The sequence below is a fragment of the Dendropsophus ebraccatus genome, chromosome 7, assembly GCF_027789765.1.
Source record: "Dendropsophus ebraccatus isolate aDenEbr1 chromosome 7, aDenEbr1.pat, whole genome shotgun sequence".
Taxonomy (NCBI): Eukaryota; Metazoa; Chordata; class Amphibia; order Anura; family Hylidae; genus Dendropsophus; species Dendropsophus ebraccatus.
The window spans coordinates 145,417,070-145,444,126 of NC_091460.1; the positions used below are offsets into that span (position 1 = coordinate 145,417,070).

A 27,057-nucleotide genomic window follows, 5' to 3' on the forward strand; every position below is an offset into this window, starting at 1 on the left:
AGATAGATAGGAGATAGATAGGAGATAGATAGATAGATAGATAGATAGATAGATAGATAGATAGATAGGAGATAGATAATAGTTAGATAGATAGATAATAGCTATTCAGTGAATAGCTGCCGCAGAAAACCATGTCAGTGCACACTATGAAGCGAGTGGCTCCGGCCGCAAGCTTCATAGTGTGCTGTGAGGAGTTCTGATGCGGGCGTGCTCAGATGCGCCCGCATTAGAACTTTGCGTTGTGAAAATCATCCGCCTGGTACCGCAGTACCGGCCGGGATGATCTTTTTAGAGACCGGCCGGGTCACGGAACGTCCTATGACATATGAACATGGCCTTAGATAGATTGCTAGACAGACAGATAGACAATCTTTTTTAAACAAAAAGATTTTGCGACACGATGATGATGATGATGAAGCTTGGTGATGAAGATGATAAAATTGCAAAATCTTTGTTTGATAAGCCTAAATTGGAGCAAGAATGCAGTTGATATTACTTGTTCTATTTCCAACCTGAGCCAGAACATGGAAGTGCGCAGACATGCTAGAATTTCCTAATATCCAGATAGCCTGCAGCCATAATAAATTTTTATTCTCCATAAGGAAAGAATAGCGGCACTCACCAAGTACAAAGTGGTCTCTTAATCATTCCTTTTGGTAAGCAGATACAGCGGGGGATAAGACACAATATACCAGTAAAAATTCCGATAACATCCAGAAGTTTATTGAACCGAATCCATAAAAAATGTCACAGGTAAAAAACACAGTTCTCCGCTGTATTCATGACGCGTTTCGGACTGGGTTAGTGTGATCATCAGCCTGTGACCATCAGCTGTGATCAAGGCCTAACGCAGTCAGAAATGCGGTAAGAATACAGGGGAGACTGTGTTTTTTACCTGTGACATTTTTTATGGATTCGGTTCAATAAACTTCTGGATGTTTTATCGGAATTTGTTCAGGTATATCGTCTCTTGTAAGGTACCGGCTGTCTGCGGGAAAGGACATCTGCATCTCCGATAACACCAACCAGTCCCAAGATATTGTGAGTTTAATATCACTATAGAAGTTGTAGGGGTTTAAAAATCCATTTTTGACCTTTCCAGCAGGTATACATGGAGCGAGTACATTCCACTAGGCAACGGACGTTTCGTGCAGGTGTGCATAACTTTGAGTCATGGTCTCATCTGAAGTCATCAACCATCTCCTTCTCCCTGTTCTTTTTATCTTCCGATAGAGGACGGTCAGCCTTGCAGCTAGTGCACCATTGGATTGGTGCTTCACATGTCCGAGTCTTCAAACATTGTCTTGCATTGTCATGTACTTCCATGATCTCTCAACTGTCAGGACACAATCATTCTTTTTGGTGCACAGCTACATAAGTGCAGAGACCACGCATAAAAAACACACCCAACCAAGCAAGATCTACACGAGTCATAAACAACTTAATGTGCTCCAAGTCCTCAACTCTTCATCCAATTTCTGTATATACTTAGCCAGTGAGGTCACTACTGCTGCAGGCCGTGACTTCTTGGCTCTTTGACCTCGCTCCCAGCGCCAAGTGGTGAGGACTGTAGAAGTCTGGATACTCAGATACATTGGGACCGGGCAGGAGGATCTGACTCTTAAGTGCAAATAAAAACTTGACTTTTCATACATCTTGTGAAGAGACACTTACACTTGGTGGACAAACAATTGATATTAACAGTTTCTTGTAAATCAGTCTTAACTTGCAGAATTGTCCAATGTGGTTCCTTATCTAAAGTGGGTGTAATCTAGAAACGGCTCAAGGCAAGTCTTAGGCCAGAGCAGTTTTCACGTCATAGTTTATGGTTTTTGCAGACCTCGGCACTCAGTTTGGTGCAGTAGGTCATGTCTCCTACCCCATTAGTGTCACTTGTGCCTAGAGCTCTTGGTACGCTCCGTGCTCTCAGGAAGGGGACCCTCTTACTCTAATCCTTCTCTATCACAGGCATCTCACTGTAGACTTCTTGGCTTTTGGACCCTGATCCCAGTATTAGTAGAGCTGGAGTTGGTTTTCGTAATATTTTGCCCCCAGTAAGATGTTACATGTGCCCCCCCCCCTGCCTGTTACACCCCCTTCCCAGCCCTCTGGTGCGAGTGTCTCAGAGAGAACACGTGGGTATACATTTTTCACAAAACGAGCATTTACGTGTAGATTTATGCACAAGTGGGCTCCCTGCACTAGGAGATTGTCAGTATCCCCCTATGATTTTATCTTTATCAGGACTGGAGCTCATTTATTCCCTATTACAACATTAGTTGGATGCACTTTAAAGAGACTGTCAGTAGTTATATGGTGTCCTATCTCAAGGGTGACAGAGAAGCTGAACAGGATGATGGATCACTTACATTATACTGTGCAGCTGATCCAGAGATCTTCTCCTGAATAACATGGACAATAAGTAGTCCTCTCCATTATGTGCATGAGCCCAGTAGTCCTGGATATTCATGAGAAACAGAAAACTCCGCCCCCCAGCTGCTGATTGGCAGTTATCTATTCATGCTGTGTATAGGCAACAACTGTCAATCAGCAGCTGGAGGGCGGGGGGAGGGGTGTGGCAAGAGTTTTATTCTCCTGCATATTAGGAGAACAGCTGAACAGAATGATGTAAGTAATACACCCGTCTGTTTAGTATTTCTGTCACTAGTTTATGCTGCCCTTGTCTAAGGCAATATATACCTAGTGACAGATTCTCTTTAAATATTTAAAAGAGGTATTCCAACCTGGGACATTTACACCGTGCCATACTGTTTATACAACTCAATGAAAGTAACAAACTGTCTTAGCTGTTTTCACCTCCGCGACCTCCTCCGCCTGCTGCAAACAGCTTGAAATGGCCTGTGGGGCCCTTGTTATCAGGATAGCTGTGAGAAGTGGAATACGTCAGTCATGTGACCGTACCATAAGTGTCCGAGATAACAATATCCCTTTAAATATAAATTCTAAAGAAAATACTCTACTTCTGCCCAGCTGAGATATGCATAAAGCTTGTAATGATGAAGCCGTTGGTTTGGTAATTGTTCCTTTTTAGTACAACGTTCTATTCTATTGACCATACAGCTAGGAACGGGAAAGGTCTTATTTACTCTTATATTCTTTCTTGTGTGTGTTTCCTCGGTATTCGCTGTCTTTCATCTGAGCTGCATGTACTGAAGTGCTTTCCTCCTCCTCCTCCTCCTCTCCTTCTTTCATCGGCTCAGTAGCCAAGGATATTATGACTTCAGATTTCCTATCTGCCGCTATTCGCTATGACATGGTGCTCGCACGAAACCTGCTGTTTGTCAGTAATAAAAAATAGTGCAAACATTTCCAGTTGTTTCACATAGGAGGGGGGGGGTCTCTAGAATGTTCTGCATGATAGTTCAGAGTGCAGATAGATCCTTCATAGTGCAGATAGATCCTTCATAGTGCGGATAGATCCTTCATAATGCAGATTTCCTTCTTCATAGTGCGGATAGATCCTTCATAGTGCGGATAGATCCTTCATAGTGCATATAGATCCTTCATAGTGCGGATAGATCCTTCATAGTGCGGATAGATCCTTCATAGTGCGGATAGATCCTTCATGGTGCGGATAGATCCTTCATAGTGTGGATAGATCCTTCATAGTGCGGATAGATCCTTCATAGTGCGGATAGATCCTTCATAGTGCGGATAGATCCTTCATAGTGCAGATAAATCCTTCATAGTGCAGATAGATCCTTCATAGTGCGGATAGATCCTTCAGAGTGCAGATAGATCCTTCATAGTGCGGATAGATCCTTCATAGTGCGGATAGATCCTTCATAGTGCGGATAGATCCTTCATAGTGCGGATAGATCCTTCATAGTGCAGATAGATCCTTCATAGTGCAGATAGATCCTTCATGGTGCAGATAGATCCTTCATGGTGCAGATAGATCCTTCATGGTGCAGATAGATCCTTCATGGTGCAGATAGATCCTTAGATCCTTCATGGTGCAGATAGATCCTTCATGGTGCAGATAGATCCTTAGATCCTTCATAGTGCAGATAGATCCTTCATGGTGCAGATAGATCCTTCATGGTGCAGATAGATCCTTCATGGTGCAGATAGATCCTTAGATCCTTCATGGTGCAGATAGATCCTTCATGGTGCAGATAGATCCTTAGATCCTTCATGGTGCAGATAGATCCTTCATGGTGCAGATAGATCCTTCATGGTGCAGATAGATCCTTCATGGTGCAGATAGATCCTTAGATCCTTCATGGTGCAGATAGATCCTTCATGGTGCAGATAGATCCTTCATGGTGCAGATAGATCCTTCATGGTGCAGATAGATCCTTCATGGTGCAGATAGATCCTTCATGGTGCAGATAGATCCTTCATGGTGCAGATTTCCTTCTTCATGTCGCTGCATAAAAAAAAAAAAATCATCGCTGTTCTGTTCTACGTCTGCTGTTGCTTTTATCCGGATTGTCATTGACTAATCTGTATTTGAGTATTTACTTACCTTAATACTTCTATTCCCAGACATCAGCTCGGGGCACTTGGGAGGTTTGTGTTACAATAACAGAATCACTTAAGACGTCACTTTACACTAACAAGGATGATCCTTGTGTGATATCAATAGCCGGCTGACAATACCGCGCCAAGCACAAAAACAATTACCTTTCGGGCTGAAGACATGTTTGGCAGAAGGGATGACCTCATGTCTATTGCTAGGAAATAAAAAAGTTGTGACCTGCAGACACGCGTTCTTCTCGTCATAAATTCCTAAGCGGGATATTTGCAGGACTTCGACCAATCCCAGCCACCGCCTTTCATCAAAGGCTTAAAGTGTGTTTTAAAGTAACTCGATATGATTTTTAAGTCAGATTTTTAAGATGTTTTGAGGTGCAGGAGATAAGAGTATGTAAGTGATTCAATGGAAGAAAGATTGCAGACATAACATAGGACACGTTCTTCCTAGGAGTTCTAGTGATACAGTCACATGGAAAGACGAGGTTTATGTAGGTACATAAGGAGGTGGAAGTAGATGGAAGAAACTCAAGAAGCTCAACTTTTAGAAGACTCAAAAAAAAACCCATAAAAAACCCAGATGAGTGTGAATAATAAAGACTTTACATGGGCAGAAATGAAGTCAGGACGCTGCAGTTTCTCACACTTTTATTATTCTGACTAATAGTCGTTTTCGGCTATCTTCCAAGTATTTGACGTTTCCTGAAGTGATGACCCTGTCTGGTTACAGTAAATCTCACACGAGTCACTGAGGATACGTGAAGGAGGCTCCATTTCTAGTTAACCCTTTACTCTCACGATGAAAGGCGCAGGCATGGTTCTCGTCACTCGTACTGCGTGAGCGGGTCATAGTGGTCATTGTTGGACGCAGGTCACTTGGAAACACTGAGATTGTGGCCCCATTGTCACGCTTCAGTAAAGTCACTGGAAAATGAGGTCTGAATAACGGCAACATTGTATTCATCAAATATAAAGAGAGAGGAATTGTTTGAAGCTTTTTAAAGAAATTCACAAAAAATGTTTTACTTAAAATTGCTCTATTCCTATTCTTATAGCACTTTTATCCTTTGCTCTATGGGGCCATGTGAGGTGGCATTTTTTTAGATCTGTACGTTCTATAGGTACCTTGTTTGCATATATGCGTCTTTTTGACGCATTTTTATTACAATTTTTCAGGATTTTATGTGAATATCAGCAATCTTGCGCTTTGGCATTTTTGTACACTTATTTATTTTACTTGCGAGACCAGAGTTGTGATAATTTAATAGTTTGGCCAATAATGCACACGGCCATACCAAATATGTTTGTTTATTTTTATAAATAAAAATAAATACAGGAACTGCTCCTCCGCAATCGCATCGTGCGGGGGCGATCCCGTCTTTCAGACCACTAGTGATAGGGAAAAGGCCATTTAAATGCAGCTATCAGCTTTGACAGCTGCAATTAAATGGCTAATTATCCGATGCTGTGATTGCACCGTGCCCGCTAACTGCCATGGTCGCCACCTGCTGACTGACTGAGTGGGGCTGACATGTCACGACCCGGGTCCCCACTCAAACCAAGAAGCAGCCGAGGGGACCACGAACCAGAGTGGAGGACAGCGGACCCTGGTGCTGAAGCCAGGGAGCTAGATGCATGTTGTTTTTTTCGGCCAACCCTGGACTTCTCCTTTAAGATCTCTACTTTGCCAGCCAATTGCAGGGAAGTGCATTACATTTCCACAGGCCACTTCAAACTGGATTCTTTAATAATCACTTCTGTAAAATATACATAATGGCCGTCCTTTGATAAGTAGGCACTGATATACCGGAAGAAGCCTCCTCTACCGTCACTTCATATACTTCTATATAATGGCGGTCAGTATCATTCAATGTTTTGACAATCTGATCTGTCATCATGGAATCTGTTTGTTTGTACAGTGCGGATGGAATCCATTTATATTTTTTCCTAGACTGTGATGTACGATTCCAGTGGGATTTCCAGAGTAGTCTTTGTGTACTCTACAAGAGGGCCGGGATTTGTTGATGAAGTGAGTGCTGCGGGGCAGAGGTGAAGACCTTCAGTTAAGTAGGTTATAAGGTTGATGGGAGGATCTTCACATTCTGACCTCACTAAATATCTTACAAATCCTTCATGGGAATCCTGTCTGCAATGTGCCGCTTACCGGCCACAGAAATCCATAAAACATTAGAAACAAGGTTGTCGATGTCCATTAAAACGGCCGCGTAATTTGTAAAAGAATAAATATTAATACTGTACGTTCCACAGATTTTTAAAGTCTTTTCCAGAGAATAATCACTTTAAGCATTTGTAAACCATGGCTGAGATGTTTACCGAAAAAGCCATTTGTGGATGTGGCTCTTCTCGTCTTCTCCAATGTCACCGCACTGACTTAGCGGTTTGACTCGAAAACGGTTTCCGCTCTGTTGATTTCGACAAACAAGTCTTATTTATGCTTAAGAACTGATTCTCAGGACGCCCGTCTCCCCTGCTGCGGCTCTGCTCTGTGTTATACATGTGTGTCTCCACCTTGGAGCGTTCCATGGGGCCGGAGCTGCGGGCCAGATGTCTACTGTGATGTCTGCACCGAGAAACAAGGATTCCGATGATGAAAGGAAAAAACAATATAAAGTGTGTATATATATTTTGTATATTTTACAGACCATGCGTTATCTTGGAAATGTTGCACACATGGTTATTCCTTATACAGGCTCCTGGGTTAGAGGATAATTTTTGGAGTATTGGTTTTTCAGGCTTTGCATTAAAGGTGTTTTCTGGGTTTTTCTTTGATATGTAACTTAGGCTACACTGAAAATAACAAATCTGTATACTTACCTGGCTAGCTTCCCCCTTGTTGCCAGCTTCCTGCGCTCCTGATCTCTACCACAATCCTCTTCTTTACTACTTCTGGACTGGAAGAACAAGCTCAGCATAGAAAGCATAGAGTTAAAGGGGATGTTCACCCCCAAAAAAATTCTTTCAAATCAACTGGTGCCAGAAAAGTGCCAGAGATTAGTAATTTACTTCTATTAAAAAATTCAAGTCTTCAAGTACTTATCAGCTGCTGTATGTCCTGCAGGAAGTGGTGTATTCTCTCCAGTCTGACACAGTGCTCTCTGCTGCCACCTCTGTCCATGTCAGGAACTGTCCAGGTTTTCTATGGGCATTTGCTGCTGCTCTGGACAGTTCCTGACATGGACAGAGGTGGCAACAGAGAGCACTGTGTCAGACTGGAAAGAATCCACCACTTCCTGCAGGACATACAGCAGCTGATAAGTACAGGAAAAGTTTAGATTTTCAATAGAAGTAAATTACAAATTTTTAGAACTTTCTGGAACCAGTTGATTTGAAAGAAAATATTTTGGGCGAGCTACCCCTTTAAGCCATGGGCATCTTCTATCTGTGCTCATCTTCTGTCTGCATAGCACATAATCAGAAGTAGTGAAGAAGAGGGCGTCAGTGAAACCTCCAGCCATGGGGGAGGGGACCAGCTCTGCTCCGTATACAGATTTGTTGTATTCAGTGCTGTGTGTATTTATGCCGTACATTGTATTGGTGCATTGTTGCCTCGCTGGTTTGAATCTGACCAAGGACCAGACCTGCACAGAGTTTGTGTGTTCCCCTATAATGTGATATTGCTCTGGCTACTTCCCATACTCCAACAGTATACAGTGTATATAGGTTATATGGCTGGAAAATGGCTTTGGTGTCCATAGATGTCAGATGGGAAAATCAGACTGGGTAGGGGGCCATGGGGTGTATGACAGTCTCCGTCCATCATTGCAGATTACCACAGATTTATAGAAACAGGAAATGTGAGATTTATTTATCTGCAAAACCCAGAAATCCCGGACTCTTCATACAGGATGATTCAGTCCATTACGACCCAGGTAGGAAAACGCTAAAGGGTCCCGTCCTGTAACCTGCTGACTAGGCTCTTAGGAGGAACGCCATGTGCATAATAAATGGCCGAAGTACCTTGAGGAAGCATTAGCTACATCTCCGACCATTTGCGTCTCCATTATAAAGGTTCTTTCCTTCCTGAGACATTACTTATTCTGAGTACCTGCTGGAAAGATATTAATGAGACAACATAAATGTTCTGCTGTACGGGATGTTACATAGCTATTATAGTATGTACTCTAACGTGGAAGTATGGTGTAAGACAATACTTAAAGGGGAAGTCCGACCAGACACATTTTTTTTGCCAAGTGCCCGGAAGGAGGAGGATAAAAGAAATAACGTGCCCTTACCTCCCTCAATCCAGCGTTGGTGGCCGCATACCGCCGCTCAGGTCCACGGCCGCTTCCTTGTCGGGGACCTGGGTAGTGGGGTCCGCTTAGCCAGTCAGGGGCCGAGGAGGCACCCCACTACCCAGGTCCCCACTTAGACAGGAAGCCACTGGGGACCCAAGCAGCGGGATGTGGCGAACAGCGCTGGATCGGGGGGGGTGAGCACGTTATTGCTTTTATCCTCCCCAAAAAGCAGGAAAGCTGTGTTTCTACTACACATATGGTAAGATGGCGCATTATATGTGTATTAGGAGCAGATACAATAGGAGCTCCACGGTATGTGTACTGAATGATAGATAATGTTCCATAGTACGTGTGGTCTGTGATTGTTCTACAATTATATGTAGATCTCTATGTTGTATAGAAGCCCTTATGTTTGTGTTCTCTTCTTCAGCTTCTTGCAGAACGATGGCCCTTTGATCAGTCACCGATTGGAGCGTGTCTCTGCAAGCTGGTCCCATTCATCCAGAAGGCGTCTGTCGGAATCACAGTGCTCAACCTGTGCGCTCTGAGCGTGGACAGGTACATTCCCACTTTCCATGTATAAGCCGATAATGTCGTCCATCCCTCTTAATGTCTCCTTTATAAATATGCACTGGGACACATGGGAACGTTTCATCTGCCTCCAAACATTTCTAGAGGAAAAAATCGGACACTTTACAGTCTGGCAATTACATTCTCAGCAAAACTGATCAGGACTGGTAGCCTCATCATAGTCAAAGTGAGTGAGGAGCAGTATGGCTGCTTAAAGGGGCAGTTCACAATAATTTTTTTTCCTTTTCAACTTCCTATCACTTTCCAGTCTTCCAGTACCTATCAGCTGCTGTATGTCCTGCAGGGAGTGTTGTATTCTCTCCAGTCTGACACAGTGCTCTCTGCTGCCACCTCTGTCCATGTCAGGAACTGTCCAGAGCAGGAGAGGTTTTCTATGGGGATTTGCTGCTGCTCTGGACAGTTCCTGACATGGACAGAGGTGGCAGCAGAGAGCACTGTGTCAGACTGGAGAGAATACACCACTTCCTGCAGGACATACAGCAGCTGATAGGTACTGGAAGACTGGAGATTTTTTAATAGAAGTAACTTACAAATCTATGGCACTTTCTGGCACTGGTTGATTAGAAATAAAAACATTTTTGGTAACAATCCCTTTAAGTGTCCACACCCAGGAAGCCTGATTTCCGGCCATGGCAATAACTTTTAAGTGCAGGTTCCTCTCCAGCATTGGCAGAGCATAGACGAGGATGTCCCAGCTCCTTTCTATCGTCTCATGGCATGGGGGTAATTCTCCACAAATCCCTGACAGATGTCTCTTTCCTCCAGATGCGATGGGATGATAGCAGCATGGTGCGTTACTCTACCATAATGTGTTATTCTTTATTACTTCTTCTGAAGACGATTCATGATGGCTTCTTACAGAGGTTTCGATAGAACAAGTTTTTAGCAGAACATTTCCGACCATCTGTTTGCACTCAGACAGCAACTTCTAACAAGACTTTCCAAGAGTGAATAAACATGAGATGATCTGGCAGCGAGACGTCCATGATGGCAATGAGCAGAAATGGCTGGTGCCAAGCGGGTACATGTTCTTGTCTGAGGGATTTAAGGAAATGAAATTAGTCAATCAATGAATATTGTACATGGAAAAAACTGGAGTATCCCTGAATTATCTGTACAATCTCCGCACCTCTATAAGCGATACTCACTGCCAGTATCTCTTATATTCTACATGGTGAGCGCCTTATCATACCGGCTCATGGCACAAAGACAACAGCATCTGTACAGAGAGACCGGAACTATCATAAAAGAAGCAGCAACAGCCTCTGGGACGAGGTCCATGGCAGGAATAGGGGGGTCTGCTCCTACTTACTGTCAACAGGTTTTATTGAAGTTTTATTTAAAGTGTAACTGCCGAGTAAATGTCACTTTTCCGAAATCAATAAGTATCAATAGTATAAGCGATGTTAGGAAACTCTGTAATAGGTTTTATTAAGCAAAAGAGTTTTCTTCTGTCCTCAAAAAAGCTGTTCTCCTACCTCCCCCCCCCCTCACTTCAGAAGAAGCAGGATTTCTGTGTCCATTAAAGCGGCACTATCAGCAGGTTTGGGAACCTGCTAATATGAGCCAGCCGCTCTTTACCTCAGGATTCCCAGGCTGTACTTGTTATTCCTGTGGGGTCCAGTATAGTTGCATTTTCTACTAATTCCCAATATGCTAATTAGCAGGTTTGGAGCATTTGGGGCGTTTTCCATGTGTCCGAGCACCCACTCGTCCCGCCAGGCTCGCCCACTATGCATATTCATATACGCAGAGTTAGGCCGCTTGTTACAGGCTGCTCCCTGCACATGCGCCAAATGCATATATGACGGATTCTCTACTGAGTAATAACAATAGGAAACTTTCATTTAACGGACTTTAAAATAATTCCCTTCAAATCACAATACGGAAAGCTGAACATTGGGACATTTACTATTGAGTCTAAACTGAGCGGTTTTTCTCCTAGTTGTAGTATTTGTCTGTTTTTTACCAGCAGTATAGGACTCCTTTAACAAATCATCATGAATTATTTATAATAATATATTAAAATAATTATATAAAAATATGCAAAATAGCTCTCACACCTCTTGAGCAAAGAGATGTCCCTGCAAGTCAAGTCTCGCTCAGTCAAGGAGCCTTAGAACATTGACCGGGGATTTTATGCCAAGCCAAACAATCTCTCCAAAAGGAAAGATTTCCCATCTGCAGACAGCTATTTCGGGGTTTATGCCCCTCATCAGTGCAGAGCAGGGTGTTGGCTGCTAGTGAGAGGTCTATCGATGTGGGTCAAAATAGTCACAGAATATTAACAGAATGATCGCATCTATTGTGCAAAAAAAAAAAAAATCACCAGCTTCTGACCAGACGTGGACCTGCACCTGTTTGTGCGATTTATTTAAATTGCTTAAATGATAAACTGGGCGCAGTTCCTGGATTGTGCAAATTTTTGGGTGAAGACAGGCAGATTTAAAAAATTGCATTAAAAAATCTTCGCCGGTTGAATACTGTTTCATGAATAAAACTCAATGCTGAATGGTTGCACAGAAATAGAGCAATTGTTTCCCAACTCTGCCGTCTCATGCAACGTACAGCTATAATAATCTATATGATATAATAACCCTCCTCATGCGGACTGTGTATATGTCAGGCGCACACTGGGCATCGACTTCCCTATTCTACAATGCCCACAGTATAATAATGGATGGAAAATATAACTGCTCCGGTCTGATCCATTTGTTAAGCATTCCGCTAATTTGAGGCTTGATGAATCCGGTGACCGCAGTTCTGAGACTGTAATTAGAACCAGGCGGCGAGAAACACGAATCCAACAACACGCCTGTGATCTTCTCCTCTAACACTGCAACACAGACAACATCTGCAGGGACAAAATGTGGGATTGTTAGTAGAAACCGCCAGATGTGGATGAGACGGAAGATCCTACCCGGCTACCAGTGACCTCACTTCTCAGAAGAACCAAACCGTAAATTACCATCAAAGCCAATGGCGTAATCCTCCGTAATCTGCAGTAACGCAAAGCAGCAGGTACACAGCTACAAAACCCGGCCTAAAAAGTAACAGAACATAAATGTAAGGTCCTGCAGCCATTCAGACCTACTTTAACCCCTTCAGGATCTGGCTCATTCTTGTTCTTTCCTCATTTTGTTTAGCACATTTTTTCACCTACAGACTCAGATGAGTCGTTATTTTTTGCGACATCAATTGTACTTTGCACTGACAGACGTAACTTTTCCATACAATAGGCTGCAACCGGAAAAGAAATTATTTGCGCTGTGAAATTGAAGTTAAAAAAAAAAAAAAAAAAAAGGAATTTGTTTTCTTTTGGGGGAGGGGCTTCATGTTTACACTGTTCACCCTAAACTGACATGTTATCTATGTTCCTCAAGTGGGTACGATGTCAATGATATGTAACTTATATAACTTTTATTTTATTTGACTGTTTTAAAAAAAAAACTAAATGTGCTTAAAATGTCTCTATCCCCCTTCTTATAACACCTTTATCCTTTGGTCTATGGGGCGGTGTGAGGTGGCATTTCTTACTTTCTATCGGTATCTTGCTTGCGTGTATGGTATTCTGACTTTCTGATCACTTTTTATTACTATTTTTCTATTTTTTTTATTTTTATTTTTAAAATGGAAAGAGAGGGAGTGATTTAAACTTTTATTATGGGATAGGATTTTTTTTTATTGATTTTTTTTTTTTACTGAAGTGGTATGTACTGCATTGATCATTGAGATCAGTGCTCTATTACTATGGGCTGCTGGAGCCCATAGTAAAGGATTGCAGAGGCGGGATCATCCCAGCATAGCCTGAAGTACAGATTGCTTCTCCAAGTGTGAACATAGCCTTATAGTGATTTCATCACACTTTAAGGGCATTATAGATAGGATGGTGAGAGAAGTGTTGGGTTCCAGTCAAGCAGCATGGATCACAAGAAGAAGCACTTTTTCATTTCATGGCCTTTTCTATGGCAAGTGCACAATGGCAGCTCCTTCATGTCAAGAGCCCAGAGCTGGTTCAAGCTCCTCCTGTCAGTAATGACTCCAGCCTTCTATTGATTGGACGCTAGAGCCATCACTCAGCACTTAGAGGCGGGGCCAACCTTGCACATATAAACTCTTTGGTGCAGATTGGTGCCGCTGTGCTGAACTCAGTAATTCCGTTATCTATCAATCCTTTATTAGCGTCATCCACTGGAAGCCTGACCCCGGGATAAGCATTTATAAATTACAAGTTATAATGTATTGAAGAGCCCTGGTTTTGTGTTCTCAGTCCTAGGCTCAGGTTTCTCTAGCAGTTTATTAGATGAATGCTTTGTTTATGGCTGCCCAGTGCGGTGATAATGTGGGAGAACCGGGAACAGTAAATAGTTTATGGTCTTTTTTACCCCCTCAGTGACACCCCCCCCCCCCAATGTGTTTTTATGGCCGTCACTAGAGAGATTTATTCCAGCCCATATGGCTTTTTATGCTGGGGTGGGAATTGCCTTGCATAGGTGTATATCAGGTATTACAGTAACTCATGTATCTATGGGTAATGGATGCAAAATATATATATATAATCAATTTCTCTACCTCTTTCTCTGTGCAGGTACAGGGCAGTGGCCACCTGGAGCCGGGTCCAAGGCAATGGAATCCCTCTCATCACAGCCATTGAAATCATCTCCATCTGGGTTATTTCGTTTGTTCTTGCCATCCCTGAAGCGATTGGATTTGTCATGATACCATTTGAATATCGAGGAGAACAGTTTCGTACTTGTATGTTTGCGGCTACATCACCATTCATGGAGGTACGTGCGCGTCCGTTATTTTATTTTCTTCTTAATATGTATTTTTAATGTTCCTGTTTTACAAAATTTCTGATGTGCGATAGTTGCATATAGTATCTGTCACCATTGAGGGCAATGCCATAGAACCTGCACAATGCCACAGAACCTGCACAATGCCATAGAACCTGCACAATGCCATAGAACCTGCACAATGCCATAGAACCTGCACAATGCCATAGAACTTTCACAATGTCCTAGAACCTGTACAATGTCATAGAACCTGCACAATGCCACAGAACCTGCACAATGTCATAGAACCTGCACAATGTCATAGAACCTGCACAATGCCACAGAACCTGCACAATGTCATACAATCTGCACAATGCCACAGAACCTGCACAATGTCATAGAACCTGCACAATGTCATAGAACCTGCACAATGCCACAGAATCTGCACAATGCCACAGAACCTGCACAATGCCACAGAACCTGCACAATGTCATAGAACCTGCACAATGTCATAGAACCTGCACAATGTCATAGAACCTGCACAATGCCACAGAATCTGCACAATGCCACAGAATCTGCACAATGCCACAGAACCTACACAATGCCACAGAACCTGCACAATGTCACAGAACCTGCACAATGCAACAGAATCTGCACAATGCCACAGAACCTGCACAATGCCACAGAACCTACACAATGCCACAGAATCTGCACAATGTCACAGAACCTGCACAATGCAACAGAACCTGCACAATGCAACAGAACCTGCACAATGTCATAGAACCTGAACAATGCCACAGAACCTGCACAATGGCATAGTAAGTAAGTAGTAACTATGGATCCATATTACATGTGACACTGTGCATTCCTCCATAGAAGTGATGCATATCTCTGTAATGTGGCATGCAATGCTGCGTGCCACCGCTTATCTACTTGAATGGATGACTTGGGAATAAAAACACATCAGAGGGGTAAGAATCACAGCAAAGACTTATAGCAAGTTCTCTGCTGCCACCTCTGTCCATGTCAGGAACTGTCCAGAGCAGCAAATCCCCATAGAAAACCTCTCCTGCTCTGGACAGTTCCTGACATGGACAGAGGTGGCAGCAGAGAGCACTGTGTCAGACTGGAGAAATTACACCACTTCCTGCAGGACATACAGCAGCTGATAAGTACTGGAAGACTGGATATTCTTTAATATAAGTAAATTACAAATCTATATAACTTTCTGACACCAGTTGATCTGAAAGAATGTTTTTTTTTACTGTAGTTCCCCTTTTGTTGATTTGTATAGACAATCCATTCATTGGGGATCTTTTGGATGTATGTTGTCTCTAAAGTCCAATGACTTAGCTCTCCAGAGATCCTGAAAAACTAAATTTTTATAACCTATAGAGAGTAAACTAACATGTATGCTCTAATAATGTCAAGAATACTGACTTCCCTATGAATATTACGCGGCGTCGTCTTCTATAGCCTAAACTCCTCTTGCTTAATTTGATCTATAAGGAACGATTGCTGTCAGTTTGTGTCAATCACCTCAATGTGACAAATAACTAATATGGCGTCATCTGTGGGAACAGGGAAGAAGAGAGATTCCCAGAGAACAGGACTTTTTATACCACTGTATATTACAGATTCATGTACCGTGTAGTGTGAGATGTTTCCCTGACAATATCCAGGGATCTGATGGAACTAACAATATCACTAACACAATGGGCTTTCAAGTTCCACTTTCAAAAGAAGTAGAAAATCATCTGAGACAACGGGAGTGACAGTAGTGGTGACTGTAATGATGTATTACCGACATGAAAGAACATTTATACAACTCTGAAATCTTTAATAGTCTAGAAAGACAAATAGGGAACGCAACAAAGTTACTTTGAAAACCTAATAACAAATCTCATTGTTATATTTACTGCAGTGTAACACCCATTGTAAGAGATGACTAATAATTCATTATATATTATATGCAGGGGAGTAACAGCATACAGCGTATAGCAACATGATAGATAGATAGATAGATAGATAGATAGATAGATAGGAGATAGATAGATAGATAGATAGATAGATAGATAGATAGATAGGAGATAGATAGATAGATAGATAGATAGATAGATAGATAGATAGGAGATAGATAGATAGGAGATAGATAGATAGATAGATAGATAGATAGATAGATAGATAGGAGATAGATAGATAGATAGATAGATAGATAGGAGATAGATAGATAGATAGATAGATAGATAGATAGATAGATAGGAGATAGATAGATAGATAGGAGATAGATAGATAGATAGATAGATAGATAGATAGGAGATAGATAGATAGATAGATAATAGATAGATAGATAGGAGGTAGATAGATAGATAGGAGATAGATAGATAGGAGATAGATAGATAGGAGATAGATAGGAGATAGATAGAAGGATAGAAGATAGATAGGAGATAGATAGATAGATAGGAGATAGATAGATAGATAGATAGATAGATAGGAGATAGATAGATAGATAGATAGATAGGAGATAGATAGATAGATAGATAGATAGATAGATAGGAGATAGATAGATAGATAGATAGATAGATAGATAGATAGGACATAGATAGATAGATAGATAGGAGATAGATAGATAGATAGATAGATAGATAGATAGATAGATAGATGATAGATAGATAGATAGATAGATAGATAGATAGATAGATAGGAGATAGATAGGAGATAGATAGATAGGAGATAGATGATAGATAGATAGATAGATAGATAGATAGGAGATAGATAGATAGATAGATAGGAGATAGATAGGAGATAGATAGATAGATAGATAGATAGATAGGAGATAGATAGATAGATAGATAGATAGATAGATAGATAGATAGATAGATAGATAGGAGATAGATAGATAGATAGAAGGAGATAGATAGATAGGAGATAGATAGATAGGACATAGATAGATTGGAGATAGATAGATAGATAGATAGATAGATAGATAGATAGATAAATAGATAGGAGATAGATAGATAGGAGATAGATAGATAGGACATAGATAGATTGGAGATAGATAGATAGATAGATAGATAGGAGATAGATAGATAGGAGATAGATAGATAGGAGATATAGATAGATAGATAGATAGATAGATAGATAGATAGATAGATAGATAGGAGATAGATAGATAGATAGGAGATAGATAGATAGGAGATAGATAGATAGGAGATATAGATAGATAGATAGATAGATAGATAGATAGATAGATAGATAGGAGATAGATAGATAGATAGGACATAGATAGATTGGAGATAGATAGATAGATAGGAGATAGATAGGAGATAGATAGATAGATAGATAGATAGATAGATAGATAGATAGATAGGAGACAGATAGATAGATAGATAGATAGGAGATAGATAGGAGATAGATAGATAGATAGATAGATAGATAGATAGATAGATAGATAGATAGGAAATAGATAGATAGATAGATAGATAGATAGATAGATAGATAGATAGGAGATAGATAGATAGATAGATAGATAGATAGATAGGAGATAGATGAGAGAGAGAGAGAGAGAGATAGATAGATAGATAGATAGATAGATAGGAGATAGATAGATAGATAGGAGATAGATAGGAGATAGATAGATAGGAGATAGATGATAGATAGATAGATAGATAGATAGATAGATAGATAGGAGATAGATAGATAGATAGATAGATAGATAGATAGATAGGAGATAGATAGATATAGATGATAATCCACGGCACTCCAGTACGGTGAAAAAACTTATTTATCATTAAAAAACAAATTTATTCGAAAAGTGAATTACATAGTACAACACAGCAGGACATGACGTTTCGGCGGGTTACCCGCCATTTTCAAGTGCAAACAGTGAACTTCATGACATCATTAAATACGTGTAAAGTGCAAATCGATTGGATTACATGGTTGTCAATCATACATCTATTAGTCTGGTGATTGGTGTAGAGACAAGTCCATCTTCGTAGGGGACTGACAGTCCATTAGTGCAAATTGGATTCAATCCAAGCAGGAAAAGCAATCTCACCAATTGTTGCCATATATACTGTATAATGTGACGGATATGCTCAGACCCAGTGCTGGGTGATTGTGTTGGGATTAGAATGATATAATATCAGCGTCCGTCCTGCTATTATCCATGGCTGCCGGCTGCCTCAGATGCCTGAAGGGCCATATTGTTAGTGGAATTCTCCTTTAACAGGAACTTTTGTTAAACACCTATCTGTCTTAGAGATCAGCGTGCGCGGCCTCCAGGAGGATGGCGCTACACAAGGAAGCCGCTGTAACTGCTCTTCCTGCTGGAAATTGTTCCCATCTGGACCTGCGGGGAAAACAAAAGCACTTTTATTCCTCTCAGCCGAGTCCTGATGTAAGATGAGAGGGACGCCCTGTTCGGTACCCACATGTAATCAGTCACAGGCCGTCCGCAGGAACGTCCCCTTATAGCTCTGGGGCGAGTAAGACGCATTACGTTGCTTCGTTTCCTCCCATATTAGGGTGACTTTTTCTTTACTTTCCGTATATATCTAGTAATGTTTGTTGTGATCAGTGAAATTAACAAAGATAGAAGACGGTATAGGAAGCACTTGCCGCCTTCGGGGCCGTTCACACTACGGAATTTGGGCAGAATTTCAAGCGGAGTCCATGGCGCGTAGTGTGAACAGCCCCTTAGTGTAGAATTTACTCCTCAGTCTACAGACTGTAACAATCTCTCACAGCAGTTCCTGAACCACTTGTACAGCAGGGACTGTGTGACGGCTTTTGGCCACCAGGGGGAGCTCATCTAAGCACACTTGTACAGCACAGCAGGGACAGCGTACGGTATGGCGGCAGGCGACAGAATAACGGCAGACTGTGTGCAGCTCTAGATCTGACAGTAGGAGACAAAGGGATGGCGGCAGGCGATGGGCTTCTTCATGCCTTGCTTGCACATTATTAAGTGACAGCCGCAGAGGTGAACCTCTGGGTTGGCGGCAGGTGACGATCTTCACGTCCTGCATGCAGCTGCTCTGCAACGGATGGTGAAGGTAGCGGACAACGGCAGCGACCTGAACAGAATCCCAGCTGCATGCCCTGGTCTGTTCGGCAGGCATGCTTCCCTATCTTTTGAAGGAGGGGGGGTTGGCACAAAGACTGCAGTGGACGTTTTTTTAAATATCTGTGTGTGTTTCCGGCCTTATTAAACTTTAGCATCTTGAACTGAAAAAGTTTAAACTTCCAGCAGATGTGGTTGGTATTAGTAAAATATTTTTTTACCATTGAATGTTTTCAGTTTTGTTAACGCTTGTGATTTCTTTGACAACCCAAACTTAAATCAAATCAACTGGTTTCGGAAAGTTATTTAGATTTGTAATTTACTTCTATTTAAAAATCTCCAGTCTTCCAGTACTTATCAGCTGCTGTATGTCCTGCAGGAAATGGGGTGGTCTCTCCAGTCTGACACAGTGCTCTCTGCTGCCACCTCTGTCCATGTCAGGAACTGTCCAGAGCAGCAGCAAATCCCCATAGAAAACCTCTCCTGCTCTGGACAGTTCCTGACATGGACAGAGGTGGCAGCAGAGAGCACTGTGTCACACTGGAGAGAATACACCACTTCCTGCAGGACATACAGCAGCTGATAACTATGAGAAGACTTATTGATTGCTGGAGTACCCCTTCAAGTCCTCATTCCATACACAGCTTTATTCCTGGCCTTATTGATGCATCTAACTCACAAGCCACGTAAGGCTAAAGGGTCGGCCAGTACTAGCGCACAGTGGGGAACATTTTTCATATTAAAGGGAACCCATCACACTACAATTGGCGACAATTGGCCTGCGCGGCGTAGTACAGCAGCGGCTTCACCCACTGTACTGCGCATGCGCAGCATAGTAAAGACGTCGATGGGCCAACGTGCAATGCCCCCCGAGTGACGCCAGCATGCGGCGCTTTCCAACACACCCAGAGGGGCATGATTACAGCACCAGAACCTGCCCAGGTCCGTGACTACTTGGCTGGTAATTTACATAGAGCGCGGGAGGTTATTAAACTAACTTTGCGGTCTGTATGTACAGGGGACGGGGGCTACAGGGGGAAGCGTGCTGGCTGATGTACCACCACGTTTCCTTAGCTTTATGGGCAATTTTAGTGAGATTGGTTCCCTTTAAGCCCATTAGCAGCATATAATCACAGTGTTCTGCTCTGTATACATTAGTAGCATTCTCTGGGCCTAACTGGTCCATAGTCTATAATGAGCCAGATTGATGCCAAAAACGATTTCGGTGGTATACATGTGTGTCATTTATTTCACTTTATGGAAAGGGAAGTCAATATACTGTTTAATATAGAAAATATCCTGCAGATTGTACATTGTATAGGAAACGAGTGGAAGTGTTTGTGTTTGTCAAGAGGATAATGAAAAGAATTGCATAATAATAACAACAATAATAATATAATAATAATAACAATAATAATAATAATAATAACAATAATAATAATGATGATGATAATAATAATAATAATAATAATAATAATAATAATAATAATAATAATGATGATGATAATGATAATTTTTTTTGTTTTAGTTTTACAAGAATGCAAAGCATTGGTGGCTTCTGGGCTTTTACTTCATTGTCCCCCTGGCATGTACCGGAATATTCTACACATTAATGACCTGTAAGATGCTGCACCAGAGGAAAGGCAGTCTGCGGATAGCCCTGAGCGAGCACCTTAAGCAGGTAATGTGATATCACCTTATTCTCACAGTCCTAGTATATGTACAGAATGTCCGGCTCACCTGAGGACACCACTGGCCTAACTACTACTTGTATCCTACTTAGAAGACTACCTTCACCTTTGTAACCATTGTCTTATTGCTCCAGTACATACAGAATCTTTAAACGTTAAATAGTGATTAATACTATTCTACCATTGTGTGATATAACATGATAAGAAATCATACATGTCTCTTTAGCTACAGACAACCAAAAACCTGGATGTACCGTAAGGCCATGTTCACATCTCGTTTTCAGCCTCACACCGGGCTACACGACAGGAATCAGTATAAAGAAGGATGCTGACGCGCAGCCAACGGACGCATGACGGCCACATTGACTTGAATGAGCAGGACGGAGTCATTTTGTGAATATGTTCTGCCCATTTGTCGGACATATACTTTGTTTGTGCAGGACCCAAAAGCGTGGAAGACCACTGGTCCTGCACAAAAGCCGTGTATGTCTGGCAAATAGGGAGAACATAGTCACAAAATTACTCCGTCCTGCTCATTCAAGTCAATGTGGCGGTCGGCCGCACGCCGGGCTGCATGTCAGCGTCCTTTTTTCACTGGTTCCCAACGTGTAGCCCGGTGTGAGGCTGAAAACGAGATGTGAACATGGCCGAATCCTGCAGTCACCTGTTGCTCCATTACCTCCAACCTCTTAAACTTATAATAAATTGTATTCTTCCACCTTAAAGGGGTTGTTCACTAGACAAAAAAATTCTTTCAAATCTTTCAAACTGATGCCAGCAAGTGCCAGAGATTTGTAATTTACTTCAATTAAAAATCTTCACTCTTCCAAAATGAAGAGAATACACCACTTCCTGCAGGACATACAGCAGCTGATAAGTACTGGAAGACTGGAGATTTTAAAATAGAAGTAAATTTTAAATCTCTGGCACTTTTTGGCCAGTTGATTTGAAATAAAAACATTATTGGTGAACAATCCCTTTAATGTACAGTAAAATACTGTTCTAAAAGTCTGTTTAAGGGCATCGTATTGTAATTACTAGTGATGAGCAAAGCAGGATTCACAATGAAGTGTGCAAATATGTGAACAAAACAGATGCTGCACTCACCTGTCCATGTTCCCCCAGTGTCCTTTTCTGTGCCGCCTCCAGCCCGCTCAGCCAGTTAGTGACTGTGAAGGGACAATGCCGGCCACTGATTGGCTGTGCGGGCTGTCACTCCTACTTATAGGAAAAGGTTAAGAACATGATACAATGTCTCTATCTGTATACAACCATTTTACAACCTAAATATTATGTCCCATTGTCTTCACACAGCGCCGGGAGGTGGCAAAGACGGTTTTCTGCTTGGTTGTGATCTTCGCCCTGTGCTGGTTCCCCTTGCATCTGAGCAGGATCATTAAGAAAACGGTCTACAATGAGCGGGATTCTGGACGGTGCGAGCTGCTCAGGTAACGTGATGAGTGACTCCTCCACCACTTCTGGATAACGTGGACCTGGAACAATAGTGTTGTGTATTGTACACCTGTGCCTGAATTTAAGGGGATGTTCACCAAAAATGTTTTTCTTTCAAATCAACTGGTTTCTAGTTATATAGATTTGAAATGTACTTCTATTAAAAGTGTTCCAGTACTTATCAGCTGCTGTATGTCCTGCAGGAAGTGGTGTATTCTCTCCAGTCTGACACAGTGCTCTCTGCTGCCACCTCTGTCCACGTCAGGAACTGTCCAGAGCAGAAGCTCTTAAATTCTTACGATGACATTATATTGCAATCATTTGTGTTTATACCCCAGCATAATATATTATGTAAAGTTTTACTTGAACTTTCACTGAATTCATTGAATCTCTGAACGTTTGTCATTTGTTTCCACCTGGAAATGTTAGTCAGAGCTGGGCCGTTGTGGAGGATGATGAAGCTGCTTTTTATGTGTAGTGTTGTCCTGGTTTCCATCCGTCCGTCTCACTTCATCCAGATCACATATATATAATATACAAGTCATACAAACATTTGTGTCCTTTTCATTTCCAGTTTCTTGTTGGTGATGGATTTCATCAGTATTAACCTGGCCGCCCTCAACTCCTGTATAAACCCGATCGCCCTCTACTTTGTCAGCAAGAAGTTTAAGAACTGTTTCCAGGTAAGAACATCTGGTCCGGAGAGAAACCGATTTATCGTTATGTAAATGTTGCACTTTGTGTAAAGGAAAAGATTCTCCACTACATTGCTGCATTTATTACTGGTGTATTAATATAGCACTTTATCTAGACACTAATGGGCTATGCTTACACAACGTACGCCAACGACCACTATTGGACATGTTCCTGCAGCAAATATTACCATATCGGCCGCAGGAACATCATTTTATTTTACTTGGATTGCGGGCACATTTGGGTGATGCCTGCCGTTCAACTAACCATTGAAGTCTATGCAATGTACGGCCCTCAGAACGGACATACGTTATGGGAACAGAGCAGGAACAACGGCCATTGTTACTGCATTAGCGGCCACAAATAATAGACAAGTCAATTATTTGTGCAGCTGTAGTGTTATGGCCCCTTCTAGATGGGGTGAAAGTGGGTCAGACAGTGAACAGCGCTCGTTTCTAAACCTTCACAAGACTCAATCAATCATGCAGCCATTTAAAGAGACTCTGTCAGCAGGTTTATGGCGCCCATAAACTAGTTACAGAGAAGCTGAGCAGGATGATGGATCACTTACATTGTTCTGTGCAGCTGATCCAGAGATCTCCTCCTGAATAACATGGACAATAAGTAGTCCTCTCCATTATGTGCATGAGCCCAGTAGTCCTGGATATTCATGAGAAGCAGAAAACTCCACCCACCAGCTGCTGATTGGCAGTTATCTATCCATGCTGTGTATAGGCAGTCACCTGTCAATCAGCAGTTGGAGGGCGGGGAGGGGTGTGGCAAGAATCCTATTCTCCCACATACTAGGAGAACGGCTGAGCAGAATGATGTAAGTAATACACCAACCTGTGCAGCATTTCTGTCACTAGTTTATGCTGCCCTCATTTAAGGTGGAATAAACCTAGTAACTAGAAATGAGCGAACCTCGAGCATCCCGGAGTCCATCCGAACCCGAGCATTCGGCATAGCGGGGGCTGCTGAACTTGGATAAAGCCCTAAGGCTATGTGGAAAACATATCCATATATTAATGTTTTCCAGACAGCTTAAGGGCTTTATCCAACTTCAGCAGCCCCCGCTATGCCCAATGCTCGGGTTCGGATGGACTCCAGCATGCTCGAGGTTCGCTCATCTCTACTAGCGACAGATTCATCATTATTAGAGATGAGTGAACCTGGAGCAGCTGGAGTCCATCCGAACCTGAACGATCGGCATTTGATTAACGGGGGCTGCGGAAGTTGGATAAAGCTCTAAGGTTGTCTGGAAAACATGGATACAGCCAATGACTATATCCATGATTTCCACATAGCCTTAGGGCTTTATCCAACTTCAGCAGCCACCGCTAATCACATGCCGATCGTTCGGGTTCGGATGGACTCCAGCTGCTCCAGGTTCGCTCATCTCTACTAGTGACAGATTCATCATTATCAACCTCAAATGACCTGTCTATGCAGGGAATGTGCGGCTGTGAACGATGCCACAAACAGCTGATCTCTGGCTCTTCTCCAGGGGCCAATTACTGGGAATGACTGTTCTTCGGGACGCTCATTTGCCTGATGATTGTCCTGTATAAAAGGCCTTTACAATCCATTGTGACTCTAGAGCTGGTTTCCCATGGCACATTAACATTCTGTCTTCCCTCAGTCCCCTCAGTCCGGAGTCTTCCTCTGCTTACGTTATAACGGTTAGTCACTCAGTCTCCATCGTATTCACTAACGTGAAGGTCTGTTCTTCATTCCAGTCGTGTCTGTGCTGCTGCTGCCAATCAAAAACGGTCACGAGTACGTCTCCAATGAACGTCACCAGTATTCAGTGGAAAAACCACGACCAGAATTACTGCATCGCTGAGCGGAGCATCCACAAGGATAGCCTCAACTAACCTCGTCCTCCAGCTCCAACCACATCGGAAAACACCATCAACATGAATGGCTTCCTTCAATCTCGGCTCTTACATAGAGAATTATTATCTGGACAGACATTGAGGAATCTGCTGTTCAATTTCAAAAACTACCTGGAGCCCTGGCTGAACCATAAGCACATGGATTTTATTGGCTGTAATACAGTCTTTCTGTTTTTTTCTTGGTGTTTGCAGGTGCGGCCATTATCATCCTATGTACGGACCAGAGAAATATCTGGTCTATCATGGCTGTATGATGGAATCCTGAAGACGTTGTATTGGCGGCAGCTGTTTTGTTCTACGCCATGAAAATCTAGAATTATATTGAATGTAATAAAGCCCTACAATGTGTACGGCTACAACGTGAAGGCTGCGAGGCGGCACACCGAGTCCCATATGGCGCCATACTACAAAGCTCTATGCGACTCCCTGTGCTACCATACAGCGTTCTGCGCCACGTGTATGGAATTATTCTCCCCCTTAGAAGCAACTTTTGAGGGGTATAAAGCTATGTACATAGGTCATACAATAAAACATGGCGCGGGCACAGTCGTTGTTGTGCTGCATTTATATGGAATGTAACAGAAACAACTCAGCACAACTCCGTATGGAACGTGAGGCGTACTGAGATGGCCCCATGCACTTCTATGGTTACCCAATTACGGCTCAATGCAAAATTTTGCCGCAATGTGACCTTGTGCGCGAGGTGTAAGAGGGCGAATCAACAGACAGTATTTCTATTGTTATTATATATATAAATATAACTATTATTACTTTGTATATAACATTTTTATTTAACGTTGTACCTTTAAAAAGTATATTTTTTAATCTCCAAGCATAGAGGATTGTGAAATATTGTATCATAGCATGAGCTGGACTTTCTGGAGAGTAACGTCCTAGGGAGGAGAGACGCATTTTGTAGCACTTCGTTGTACTTTCCATATACGTATAGATAACGGCAATGTAAGTGCATGACAAGACGCATTAAAGTGTGTTAATGAATGAAATTATTCTGTCGGAATATACTGTATCCATTACTTCACATCAGGCTGGGACGCTGGGAGTACAGGGGATCTACTAAAAACTGAAAGAAAGAGTCATTTATGGTATTTTGTATGAAGCCGACATGTCACATATTAAAGGGGTATCCCACTCAGTCATAACTTCTGATATGTTGCTGCCCCTGGTGAGACTAACAATTCCTTCCATACTTGTTATTATCTATTCAGTCTCCTTCCCCCAGTTCTCATCTGCTGCTTTCTGCTGAAGACAGAAAAATCTGTGTGTGAGCTTTTCTCTGTCTCTCCCCCCTCCCTTCTGTTGATGTAAACAAGTCTCTGGCAGGCTGTATCTGCAACATTGTAGCTTCTTTGTAATGCTGGGAGGATTATTCTGAGGTCAAGTTGCTGTTGCTGAAGAACTGTGATTATCCCTCCTAGCATTACAAAGAAGCTACAATGTTGCAGATACAGCCAGACACTCTCCCCTCCCAAATCTCTTCAAGAACAATGAGGTCAGGAAGTTAAAATCCAACATGTCTGACCCGTCTCAGGTTCAGCCAACCTTTGTCTACAGTCTATGGGGACCATTAGTTTTACCTATAAGCATCTGCATAATTTACATTCTATATACAGATTCCTGGGTGGAGTATTCTATTATACAGTCACTGGCAGCGACCATAGTGAAGAGCAGATATTTCGCCCATCTTGGAGCGGTTTTGTGGGTCTATTGGAGAATTCTTTCTTACTAAATGGCGGTTATATAGTATGTAAGCCGTACGTATTAACGGGACTTTGTAGATCGCAGGTTGCAGTTGTCTCCAAACTCAACTTCAAAGTGAAAATCCCCATTAAAAGGTCGATCCCTCGGCTTATTGGCGAGCAGGCATGCGACATTTCAAACATCCTCTAAATCCTGAATCCTGACTGTTTACCATGGTGGAGCGCGTAGTCACATAGCGCTCCCTTTATTAGAAAAAAATCGGTGAGATTGTTTCCATACACGACTACCGAGATGATAGTAATGCTAACAATCCTGTGTGAGCCGGCTCTGGGGAGGGACGGCAACAGCTGCCCCTTGTTTATGATTTATTGCCATAAAGTTTCTTAGCGTCTAATTAACCGAAATAATTTCTGT

General features: G+C 42.2%; 1 protein-coding gene across 1 annotated transcript in view; it reads left to right on the forward strand.

Moving 5' to 3' along the window:
• EDNRA (endothelin receptor type A) overlaps window positions 1-25,966 on the forward strand; it is a 45,772-nt gene extending 19,806 nt beyond the window's left edge. Inside the window, exons 3-8 of the mRNA XM_069978664.1 lie at window positions 9,187-9,314; window positions 13,936-14,134; window positions 20,719-20,871; window positions 22,196-22,329; window positions 22,908-23,016; window positions 24,766-25,966. Of these exons, the coding sequence (XP_069834765.1) occupies window positions 9,187-9,314; window positions 13,936-14,134; window positions 20,719-20,871; window positions 22,196-22,329; window positions 22,908-23,016; window positions 24,766-24,903 (861 nt within the window). The 3' untranslated portion in view covers window positions 24,904-25,966. The remainder of the gene's footprint in view (window positions 1-9,186; window positions 9,315-13,935; window positions 14,135-20,718; window positions 20,872-22,195; window positions 22,330-22,907; window positions 23,017-24,765) is intronic.
• Window positions 25,967-27,057: the final 1,091 nt, after the last annotated feature.